At 45.1% G+C, this 12,520-nt stretch overlaps 2 protein-coding genes across 5 annotated transcripts in view; both read left to right on the top strand.

Moving 5' to 3' along the window:
- Positions 1-1,219: 1,219 nt before the first annotated feature.
- cln8 (CLN8 transmembrane ER and ERGIC protein) lies at positions 1,220-4,212 on the top strand. Its single transcript, XM_046855901.1, has 4 exons — positions 1,220-1,316; positions 1,815-2,048; positions 2,898-3,257; positions 3,772-4,212. The coding sequence occupies exons 2-4, from the start codon at positions 1,881-1,883 to the stop codon at positions 4,078-4,080; spliced, it is 837 nt and encodes a 278-aa protein (XP_046711857.1). The 5' UTR covers positions 1,220-1,316; positions 1,815-1,880; the 3' UTR covers positions 4,081-4,212.
- A 5,799-nt stretch (positions 4,213-10,011) lies between these two features.
- arhgef10 (Rho guanine nucleotide exchange factor (GEF) 10) overlaps positions 10,012-12,520 on the top strand; it is an 82,029-nt gene continuing 79,520 nt past the window's right edge. For 2 of the 4 annotated variants that reach the window (XM_046855329.1, XM_046855332.1), the window contains exon 1: positions 10,013-10,197. The gene's annotated coding sequence lies outside the window, so the exon portion shown is untranslated. Of the gene's footprint in view, positions 10,198-10,294; positions 10,314-12,520 lie in introns of those variants that run through there. The other 2 variants (XM_046855334.1, XM_046855331.1) reach the window with 2 other exon arrangements.

Consider the following 12,520-nt stretch of genomic DNA (forward strand, 5'->3'; position numbering starts at 1 on the left):
TGTTTTAATATTTTTTTCACCATGAATATGTATTAAATGATTCCCAATAGTCTGTTCTCATCATTTACAACTTTTCTTTCGAATGCACTGCTTCCACGTGTATATGTTAATGTTCCAGTATTTTTCCAGTCAGATTTCACGTGTTTTCCAGAGTTTTTCCAGATTTCCAGAGTCAAAGAAATCTGCTTTTCTGGCATTCAAAATCAACTTTGCAGGTGCCTTTATCTTCAAATACATGAAAATGAAACTGTTGCTTCAACCAATCAAATTTTGAGTTTCTGACTCCGGGGCCATCCAGCAGGCGTACAGTAACGTCTGCATTTTCACGTCCTTTGATTGAATGGTCAGAAAGCGCTCTAGTCAGAGCTCACAACATGCATCTGTAGCAAACTGCACAAGCTCAAATATAGTCATGTGGATTTAATAGCTGTTTTTTTATTCCATAATGACTGACAGAGGAGAAAAAATCTATTTAGAAGCAGATACATTTACATTTACAAGATGGAATTTTCCAGCAAAGCTGGACATCGTAAGAAAAAGTCGGTTAAAACAGATCGAAACAGATGTGGAGGTTTTTCATACACTTATACTATACTGCTTTTTTTCCTGTAGAATTTGCATAAAAACTCCCAATTCTCCTTCATTTAAAATCCCCTGGAAAACCGTAATGCGCAAGGTTTCAGAAGCTTAAAAGGTCCTACAGAAATTCCTAGAAACCCCGGGGTGGAGTGTTGAAGATTTTTGTAATTTCTTGAGGTTAATATTGAAGCTTCTGCTAGAGATGTAAGGAGACGTGAAAGGAGACGTGCTGAATTGTGTTCATTGGGTTTCTTGCTTTAGTAATGACAATTATTCTCGCTGTATTAGTTTCCTTTTTTTATAGACGTGATGGTATTAAAAGGTGAATTGATTCAGGTAGGACACCGCTGAAAGCCCAGATGTGCAATGCATGGCCCACCAGTTGTATTATAAAAGATTACAAAAATAATGATCAAATCTTAAAAGATTTATAGATGTTCAAATTGTTCATTACTATGAAGTAAAACGATTCTGACTCTCAAAAAGCCGGAATCGGAGTCGACTCACGGCGATTCGACTCATCCGATCCCGCCCGACGTTGCTATGGCGCATTTGATTGGTCGTCAGGGTTTAACTGACACTGGTGTCAGCCAATTGACTTTCAAGAAAACACCAGCCGGGTGGGACTTGGTCGTATCATGTGATCTAATAGCTGTCATATGAGATTCAGTTGTGTTGGATGAAGAACAGAAGGACCCGCGTCTGAATGGAGTTCGCGACTTCTTCAAGAAACACACGTAAGATATAACATTTTAATTTTATGTCATTTATTTAGCGTTTTAACACGTACCGTGGACACAGGAAGTTATTATTTACCGGGGTAACTCTTAGCCTGCTAGCTCAAGTAATGTACTAAGGCTGTGTCTCAAATGCCCCTCTGCGCCCTTAACAAATTCACTAAATAGGGCGTAAAATTGTTTTTTTTCTCTCCCACAAATTTGCATATTGTGAATTATGGCGTTTTCACGTTTAATTTTGTCATCGCTGTTCTTTCTGTATTAAATTGAATTGAGATGGCTGCATCCCAAATCGCCCCCCTAGTCCCTATACAAGTGCACTACTTATATTTTTGAGACGAAGCAAGTTGGTTCCTGTTTCTGCTTATGCTATAGTAGCTTTAAAGGGGAGGGGGCGGGGCCAGTTAGTCACGTGGTACAGCAGCTTCTTGCTGATTGGTGAAAATAAATAAAGACGTACTGTTACCTGTCTCACGCGTGTCTTTTCACGTCCTTCAGCCATGCGATCCGTTAGGTGAGGGACCGGCGCTCGCGTGGAAAGGAAGCCCTCGAGCCTAAGAAAACATGGCGTCCGTAGGGAATGGAGCCTTCGAACTGGATTACAGCTCCACATCTGTACAGCTGCAGCTCATTGGCCTCGGCTTCGGCTTCTACACCGTCGTCTTCCTCCTGTCCCACTTCCTCTCTGTCCTGATGTCCCAGACCTACCGCTCTCTGTCCACGAAAGAGAAGGTGTGGAGAACTTGCAACAGAAAGGAAAGTCCAGGGGGCGGAGCTTGATCTGAGTCTGATCCAGCTTGAACACACACCTTGTAGTTAGACTCTGCCCACTGGAGCTGGGTCAGGTCTGACTCCACCCACTGGATTTTTAGTTCTGTATCATGATTTACACAAAAGCATATGAATATGCCACCTGAACAGGCCACGCCTACTGAACGCTTGACGCCCCCACACTGAACACACCACTACCCCACTGTGAACACTCGCCCCACACTGAACACGCGCCCACTCTAAACACATTTGCCCACTGAACACTCACCACTAGCCCACTCTGAACACTCGCCCCCACGCACTGAACACTCGCCCCACACACTGAACACCGCCCCACACACTGAACACTCGCCCCACCCACTGAACACTCGCCCCACCCACTGAACACTCGCCCCACCCACTGAACACTGCCCCACCCACTGAACACTCGCCCCACCCACTGAACACTCGCCCCACCCACTGAACACTCGCCCCACCCACTGAACACTCGCCCCACCCACTGAACACTCGCCCCCACACACTGAACACTCGCCCCCACACACTGAACACTCGCCCCCACACACTGATTGTACACAGCACTCCCCACAGCATCATGTTGCTAAAGGAAAGTAATAAACAGTTTCTGTTACCTGGGCGATGATTATTTCCTGCTTCAGCCTTTTTTTCCATCATAACTGCTGTGTGGTACTTTTTATCCGTTTCTACTTACCTTTTGAATGCTACTAAAATGAGAGAACATTATTGCTGTGTATGTGTGTGTGTGTGTGTGTGTGTGTGTGTGTGTGTGTGTATGTATGTGTGTGAGAGCAGGTGTTCTGGTGTTTGGCAGCGACGCGGGCGAGTTTCGGCGTGCAGGGTTCATGGGCGGGGTTACGTGCTCTGATGGAGGACGGCCCCGTGTTCAGTGATAAGATGCGTGGACAGAGCAGCTGGTCCTGGTTCACTGTGCTGACGGGGTGCGGGTTCTTCTTGTTCGAGAACACGGCACTTCACGCGTCCAACCTGGCATTCAGATCGTTCGACGTTCCGCTCGCCGCTCACCACGCCTTCGCCCTGGCCGGATTTGTCGGCACCGTCCTGTACAGGGACATGGGACACTTCCTGCCTGTTGTGACGCTGCTGCTGGAGATGAGCACACCGTTCACCTGCGTCTCCTGGATGATGCTCAAGGTGGGAGGGGCCGGGCTGAAACGAGACACGTGATTGGTTAAAATGAAAACACACGGTGTGTCAGGTTTTACAGGGAACAGTAAAGTTCAGGGGCTTGTGGCCTGCGTAGTAAATAAGAGCTTGTGGTTTGGGACACGTCCATAAACTACCACAAACCTATAATAGCTTCACAGAGCTGAACTACACCACTGCCCCGTCATCCTCTCTCTGTGTGTGTGTGTGTGTGTGTGTGTGTGTGTGTGTGTGTGTGTGTGTGTGTGTGTGTGTGTGTGTGTGTGTGTGTGTAAGTAAGAGAGATTAGAAAGGGGAACTACCAGAGCATGGTTAGTGTAAAAAAGAGGAATTGAGAGTGTGAAAGGTTTCATCATTTCCATCATGTGGCATGGTGCTGATGATCTGCTCGTACATAGTCATCATGAAATACATTCATCTCTCTTCTCCTTCTGTCTTCCCTCTCTCCTCTCTTCTTTCATATCCTTTCTCTCTCTCTCTCTCTCTCTCTCTCTCTCTGCAGGCTGGTTTGTCTCTTACCATATTGTGGAGAGCGAATCAGTGGTTGATGATCCACATGTTCCACTGCCGCATGGTGCTGATGTACTACATGTGGTGGGTGTGTTGGTGTAACTGGACTGAGATGCTCGTGTACGTTCCTCTGCTCCAGCGCCTTATCTTCTTCACAGGCCTGGCGCTCCTCACACTCATCATCAACCCCTTGTGGATGCACAAAAAGACCATGCAGCTACTCAACCCTGTCGACTGGAACTTCAGCAACAAACCGGCACCCGAGAACTGCCCCACAGGGGGTAAAATACACCGTAACTGAACTCGGATGACTTGGGACACTGAGTGGAGGAGGAGGAGGAGTGAGGGTCACTGAGTGGAGGAGGAGGAGGAGTGAGGGACACTGAGTGGGGGAGGAGGAAGAGGAGTGAGGGACACTGAGTGGGGGAGGAGGAAGAGGTGAGGGTCACTGAGAGGAGGAGGAGGAGTGAGGGACACTGAGTGGGGAGGAGGAAGAGGAGTGAGGGTCACTGAGAGGAGGAGGAGGAGTGAGGGACACTGAGTGGGGGAGGAGGAAGAGGAGTGAGGGACACTGAGTGGGGGAGGAGGAAGAGGAGTGAGGGACACTGAGTGGGGGAGGAAGAGGAGGAGGAGGAAGAGGAGTGAGGGACACTGGAGTGGGGAGGAGGAGGAGGAAGAGGAGTGAGGGACACTGAGTGGGGAGGAGGAAGAGGAGTGAGGGTCACTGAGGAGGAGGAGGAGGAAGAGGAGTGAGGGACACTGAGTGGGGAGGAGGAAGAGGAGTGAGGGACACTGAGTGGGGAGGAGGAAGAGGAGTGAGGGACACTGAGTGGGGAGGAGGAAGAGGAGTGAGGGACACTGAGTGGGGAGGAGGAAGAGGAGGAGGAAGAGGAGTGAGGGACACTGAGTGGGGAGGAGGAAGAGGAGTGAGGGACACTGAGTGGGGAGGAGGAAGAGGAGTGAGGGACACTGAGTGGGGAGGAGGAAGAGGAGTGAGGGACACTGAGTGGGGAGGAGGAAGAGGAGTGAGGGACACTGAGTGGGGAGGAGGAAGAGGAGTGAGGGACACTGAGTGGGGAGGAGGAAGAGGTGAGGGTCACTGAGTGGGGAGGAGGAGGAGTGAGGGACACTGAGTGGGGAGGAGGAAGAGGAGTGAGGGACACTGAGTGGGGAGGAGGAAGAGGAGGAGGAAGAGGAGTGAGGGACACTGAGTGGGAGGAGGAAGAGGAGGGACACTGAGTGGGGAGGAGGAAGAGGAGTGAGGGACACTGAGGGGAGGAGGAAGAGGAGGAGGAAGAGTGAGGGACACTGAGTGGGGAGGAGGAAGAGGAGTGAGGGACACTGAGTGGGGAGGAGGAAGAGGAGTGAGGGACACTGAGTGGGGAGGAGGAAGAGGAGGAGGAAGAGGAGTGAGGGACACTGAGTGGGGAGGGGAAGAGGAGGAGGAAGAGGAGTGAGGGACACTGAGTGGGGAGGAGGAAGAGGAGTGAGGGTCACTGAGAGGAGGAGGAGGAAGAGGAGTGAGGGACACTGAGTGGGGAGGAGGAAGAGGAGTGAGGGACACTGAGTGGGGAGGAGGAAGAGGAGTGAGGGACACTGAGTGGGGAGGAGGAAGAGGAGTGAGGGACACTGAGTGGGGAGGGGAAGAGGAGGAGGAAGAGGAGTGAGGGACACTGAGTGGGGAGGAGGAAGAGGAGTGAGGGACACTGAGTGGGGAGGAGGAAGAGGAGTGAGGGACACTGAGTGGGGAGGAGGAGGAGGAGTGAGGGACACTGAGTGGGGAGGAGGAAGAGGAGTGAGGGACACTGAGTGGGGAGGAGGAAGAGGAGTGAGGGACACTGAGTGGGGAGGAGGAAGAGGAGTGAGGACACTGAGTGGGGAGGAGGAAGAGGAGTGAGGGACACTGAGTGGGGAGGAGGAAGAGGAGTGAGGGACACTGAGTGGGGAGGGGAAGAGGAGGAGGAAGAGGAGTGAGGGACACTGAGTGGGGAAGGAGGAAGAGGAGGGACACTGAGTGGAGGAGGTGTGAGGGACACCGAGTGGAGGAGGAGGAGAAGTAAGGGACACTGAGTGGAGGAGGAGTAGGAGTGAGGGACACTGATAGAAGGAGGATGTTTGTTTGTTTGTTTGTTTTTGTGAATTTACTTGTATCTGATTGGCTGAGAATACGCTATATAGACATAAGTATGTGGACACCTTATGGTCTCATTTGCAGCTATAACAATTCCTCCATTCTTCTGGGAAGAGATTTGTGTGGTGCTTCATTCAGCTACAAGGGTATTAGTTAAGGTCAGGTACTGATGAAGGTGAGGAGGTTCCTGGGGTGCAGTCAGCGTTCACATTCATCCCAAAGGTCTTCAATAGGATTTAGAGCTCTGTACTGTAGCAGCAGATCTTCATGGATCTGACTTTGTGCACGGGGGCATGGTCATGCTGGAACAGGGTTGGGTATAAGGGGACATTTCATTCTAAAACATCTAAAGACTCATTTGTGTTCCTCTAACTTTGTGCTAACAGTTTTGAGAAGAAGCACTTATGACCACCCCCCAGTCAGGTGTCCCAATACTTTTGGTATATAGTGTAGCTTTATAAAAAAAAATTTATGGTCTCAGTTTGTGGTGTTCGATACTGGATCTGATCTGTACATAAATAGGAGAACATGTCAGTTTTACTGGCGAAATCCAGCAGTGAAACATGGTGGTGGCATCACGTTGAGTGTCTGTCTGTCTGTCTGTCTGTCTGTCTGTCTATACACTGATCAGACAGAACATTCTCACATTCTGAGTGGTGAAGTGAAGAACACTGATGATCTCTTCATCATGGAACCTGTTAGTGGGTGGATTTATTTATTAGGCAGCAGGTGAACATTTTCTCCTCAAAGTTGATGTTAGAAGCAGGAAAAATGGTCGTAAGAATTTGAGCAAGTTTGATAAATTGTGACGTCTAGACGTCTGGGTCAGAGCGTCTCCAGAACTCCAGCTCTTCTGGGATGTTCCTGGTCTGCAGTGGTCAGTGTCTATCAAAAGTGGTTTAAAGGAACATGACTCCACCTCCAATCATTACCATATCAGGAAAACTGGTGGTCCATTTTTTTTTTTTGGACATTTTTATTACAATTTTAATTCATCAGTAACCTTCAGATCCTCACGTCAGCAATAATCCGTTTACTTAAAAATGTATTTCCATGCGTGTTCTAATCGATCACGCTGGACTGTGTCCTGATGAAACGCCTCCTGGATGTGTTGGACTCCATGAAGCCCTCTATGGTGAAGGATGCGTTACCACACTGTATTTTCATGATGTTCTTCTGATGTTTTGTCGTTCTGACTGAATCCTGGAGGTGTTTGTGGAGACACAGTGCTCTGACTCGTGGCCTTTCTGTGTAATGAAACCTGTGACTGGGTTCCTGTTCGGTTCTCTGACGTGTGACACGGTAATGATTAAATCCCTGCTTTAAGATGTTGCTGTAATAAACCTTCATGTTCATGTGCTCCGTTTCTTCACTCAGCGTGTCGTAACAAAGGGAGTGTTGGGTTGCAGGTTTTCAGAAAGAAAGATTACAGATAATATTTAGAAACGTTTACGGTTATGGCACATGGGAGATGTTTCTATCTGAAGTGCTTTGGAGGTCTCAGGCAATAAATATCTTCTGATGCTGCTTCATTAGGACACAAGTGGACAAGTTCCTTCATCTCAGTGCAGGAAGAGAAAAGTCTTAAAGCATGATGTCCTTGTACCCTGAGAGGATGGAGGGATGAGTGGAGCAGTGGGAGAGTAGGCAGTGGATGAGTGGAGCAGCGGGAGAGGATGGAGGGATGAGTGGAGCAATAGGAGAGGATGGAGGGATGCGTGGAGCAGTGTAGATGATGGAGGGATGAGTGGAGCAGTGGTAGATGATGGAGGGATGAGTGGAGCAGTGTAGATGATGGAGGGATGAGTGGAGCAGCGGGAGGGGATGGAGGGATGAGTGCAGCAGCGGAGAGGATGGAAGGATGAGTGCAGCAGCGGGAGAGGATGAAAGGATGAGTGGAGCAGCGGTAGAGGATGGAGGGAGGAGTGGAGCAGCGGGAGAGGATGAAAGGATGAGTGGAGCAGCGGTAGAGGATGGAGGGAGGAGTGGAGCAGCGGGAGAGGATGGAGGAAGGAGTGGAGCAGCGGGAGAGGATGGAAGGATGAGTGCAGCAGCGGGAGAGGATGAAAGGATGAGTGAGCAGCGGGAGAGGATGGAGGAGGAGGAGCAGCGGGAGGATGGAGGATGAGTGCAGCGGGAGAGGATGGAGGGAGGAGTGGAGCAGCGGGAGAGGAAGGAGGGATGAGTGGAGCAGTGGGAGGAGATGGAGAAATGAATAGAGCAGTGGTAGAGGATGGAGGGATGAGTGATTGTTATTCATGCACTGAGATTAAGGGGTTAGGTGTGTGTTTGTGTTGTTTTATTCCACTAGAGGGCACCAGAGGCATGAACACCATTTATAGCTTTACTACGCGTGCGTGTGTGAGAGAGAAATATTTATTTTAATGTATTTTTATAAGCAGCACAGTTACAGAGTTTCATCCTCACAAAGATTAAAATCTCAAAAGGCTTGTTTTGTTGGACATTGTTATATTTCTCTGGTCAGTAGGTTGCAGGGTCACATCCCAAATCTCGACATCTCTTTATTGGACACCCTGGAGGAAGCTTTACTTTAGGTTTTGTTTGTTTTTATATTTGTATTTTCTTTTTTTTGCTGCATTATTGGACTTTTTTTTTTTAATCAAAAAAAATTATCGTCAATTTCTTCAATTTAAATTTGTATGAAACATAAAATGTTGAGGTTTTTTTCCCTTTTCAGCCGATCGCTTCTTACCATTAAAAAAACTATTCTTACATCAAAATGACTCATTTATTCTGCAGTTATATCGTTATAAAATTTTATTGTCTATAAAAATGTATTTTCCTTTATATATTTAAAATATATTTTTTTATAAGAACGCAATTTTTTCATAAAGCTGAATTTAAATGTATAAAAGGAGCTTTATGAATAAACTTTTTGACTTATGTACATTTATATATTAGTATAATAAATTATAACATTTATTATACTATTATTATTATTATTATATATATATAATTATTGTGTTCTTGATATAGAACTAATATTTATATATTTAAGCCAAATTTCTCAACATACATCACTTGACTCTTATTATTGGATTTACTTTGTAGTTGGTTTGTTGTCCTGCTGCAGAATAAATTCAGGGCCAATCAGATGCCTCCCTGATGGTACTGCATGATGGAGATGGACACCATGAATCCTGACCAAATGTCCAACTCTATTGGCAGAAATGGAGCCACGAAAAAACGCTGGAAACCTCCACCACCAGGCTTCACTGTCACCTGCACACTAATTGTTCTGCTCTCCAGCACTTCAGAAAACCAAATACCTTCTGCTGAAGCAAATCTTTCAGCATCTGCTGCCATTTTTCTGCACCTCGGTTCCAATGATTTGGTGTATAGTTGAGACTCTTTGCCTTTTTTCCATGTTGGAGGCTTTTTGACCTGAAGTTCTTCTATGAAGACTACTCCTGACCAGACTTCTTCAGACAGTATTCTACTGTCACAGACGTGTTCTAATCGATCGACTGTGTACTGATGAAACGTCTCCTCGTGTTCGTTACACGCATTTATGTGTTGGACTTCATGAAGCCCTCTATGGTGAAGGAAAGGCCACTAAATTGTGGCCATGACTTCCTTGTACCTGAGAGATGGAGGGATGAGTGGAGCAGTGGTAGATGATGGAGGGATGAGTGGAGCAGTGGTAGATGATGAAGGGATGCGTGGAGCAGTGTAGATGATGGAGGGATGAGTGGAGCAGTGTAGATGATGGAGGGATGAGTGGAGCAGTGGTAGATGATGAAGGGATGAGTGGAGCAGTGGTAGATGATGGAGGGATGAGTGGAGCAGTGGTAGATGATGGAGGGATGAGTGAAGCAGTGGTAGATGATGGAGCAGTGGTTGGGGTACTTTGAGATGAAGTGCACTACATGGCCAGTGTGGGGCAGTAGATAGGGTTCAGGAAGCCACTGGGATTGCCAGGGATGGTATCACGTGATACGGCCTGGAACGTGAGCATTTCATCCTCCCGGAGGCGCTGGAGGTTCCTGATGGAGCGGCGCTTCGACCCAATCCGAACCCGAGCCGCTCGGAGCTTTCCACCAATAGGACGCGCCCCTTGGTACAGAAAGAGGCGGGGCCTTGGATTGTGGGAGGAAAGAAACTAAAAAGCTGCGGAAAAAGTGGGAGCGTTGTAGGAAAAAAAAAACATGGGGAAAAGTGGAAATCACTGGAGCTGCTGAACCTCTGAGCGAGCGCGCTTCTTCTTCTCCAGAACATCTGAGGAACTTCAGCCACGTTCTGGACCTCCAAAACTTCAGGATGAGGGTGAGTGCGCGCACGGGGTTTTCATTTCTCTATTAAACTTCCCATGGAGCTGCTGGAGGTCGGAGTTGGGATTTGAAGGAGATGGGAGTGGACCCTGAGCAGATCCAAAAATCCGGGTACTTTTCTAATGATCTAATAGTTTTTAATAATTTTTTTTGGGGAAAAAAAAACTTCACGCACGCGCAATACATCATCTAGAAATAAACCCCAGTGATGTCATGTGTTGTGTTGTGATGTAATAATACCGTTGTTTGTATCTGCATTTGGGGAAAACAATCACAGACGTGGCAATGCAGATGTTTATCCCGGGACTGAGATTCGGGAAAAGTGTCATACAGCTGCAGGAATCACACGCACGCGCTTCCAGCTGTTCTTTCGTCCATCCGAGTAACGCATGAAGTGTTAAAAAAGTCGTGTTTGTACGTGACTGCGTCAATTATCATCAAAACAGACCCGTAAAATAATAATAATAATAATAATAATAATTAAATATAAAAATAATAATAATAAAATAATAATAATAAATAGTATTTTTAATTATTTATTTGTGTTTATTTATTTAAAAGAGCAACTAGAGCAATTATTATTATTTATTATATTATATTATTTTTTGCTTATTTATTATTGAAATAATTTATTCTATTTAAATTATTACATCAATTGTTTATTTATTATAATTGTACTATAATTTAACGTCATATAATCAATTAAATGAAAATAAAAGTTAAAGGTTTTTTTTTCCTTACAGTTTATTACAGTATATTTATAAACTTATTTATTTTACATATAAATTAATAATAATAGTCATTTATTTCATTCATTTCTTTCTTTCTTCATTCCCACACATCATGTTGTTGGGTTTGTGTTGGGTTTGTTGGCCCTTTCATTTGTTCATTTATTTATTATTTTAAAGAAAACTACTACAACTGTTTTATGTATGTATATTTTGGTTATATTTTATTGAATAAAAAGTCCTCAAATTATTCATTTTAATAAAAAAAACAAAAAAAATTAAATAATTCAATTATTCATTTATGTTCTAAATTTTGTCATAATTTTATTACATTTAAATCTTCAATTAGATATTTTACTACAGTATGTACATTTATAAATGCATTTGTAACATAATAATAATAATAATAATAATAATAATAATAATAATAATAATATTTTTAAAAGAACTGTTACTATTATTGTTGTTTTTGCTGATAATGAATAATATTTATATTTATAATGATAGAAGCAGTACTACTACTAATAATAATAATGATGGTTTAAAGCTCATATTTGTCAGCATGCTGATGTAATAATCCAGTTTAATCCTCTGAAGTGAGGACCTGAGGTGGTATCTGCAGGAAACCTTGAGAGGAACCTAAATGTGAAAGGAAACCCGTCGTCCTCCTCAACACCGAATGTTTATAATGTTTACATTTATAACAACGAATTATTAGTGTTGGGATGTAAATCAACATACAACATCTGTGCTCCTTCTCTAAAAGTGTTACCACAAAAACATTGCACGAAAGACAGCTCCATGAAGATCTGCTTTCCATGGGTTGGAGTGGAAGATCTCCTGCTATAGAGCTCCAAACTTATTAAACATCTCGCCTCATCTACATCAGTACCTGACTTTATTAACACCCTGGTGGTGGAAGGAATCTCACACAAATCTCCACAAAATCTGATGGAACATCTTCCCAGAGGAGTGGAGCTCATTACTGGAGCGTATGGAAACTAAATGTGGTGAATTGAGATGTTTAAAAAGAAGCAGATGGCAATCTTATGGTCAGGTGTCCACACACGTCAGAAGATGAGTGAATATCAGCAGAAATAAGAAATACTGCATAGAAAATCAGCAATCATCAAATATAATATTCCTCAAATATAAAAAAAACTAAACCCCCGTCTTCACTCTCCGGGTTCCTGCTTCTTCTCCAGGAACATGGTAGGAGATGGAAACTGTGTCTGTTACACGTTTCTCCCTACAGAGAGCTTACAGGCTGGTGATCCGATTCCGTTCCGCCTTTAGATCGGACTGTTAAAAGCGTAAGGGTGTTACCATGGTTACAGTGTCACATGACTGGCTTTTTAATAGAGAGAAAACCTGGAATCAGATGAAGAGTTTGTGTAGAAACAGAAGCTTTAGTTGTGTATTGTTGTTTTGGAAAGTCGTTGGGTCCAAAATGAAATCCCTCAGTGACGGAGCGGAGCGCTGTGAGGAATGTCAGGAATGCTGCTCTCAACCTTCACACTTCCTACATGAGTCCACTGTCCTACCGCTCTCAATCACGAGGAACCCGAGCAGGAACTCTGATAGATGATG

Source organism: Silurus meridionalis, chromosome 8, assembly GCF_014805685.1.
Source record: "Silurus meridionalis isolate SWU-2019-XX chromosome 8, ASM1480568v1, whole genome shotgun sequence".
Taxonomy (NCBI): Eukaryota; Metazoa; Chordata; class Actinopteri; order Siluriformes; family Siluridae; genus Silurus; species Silurus meridionalis.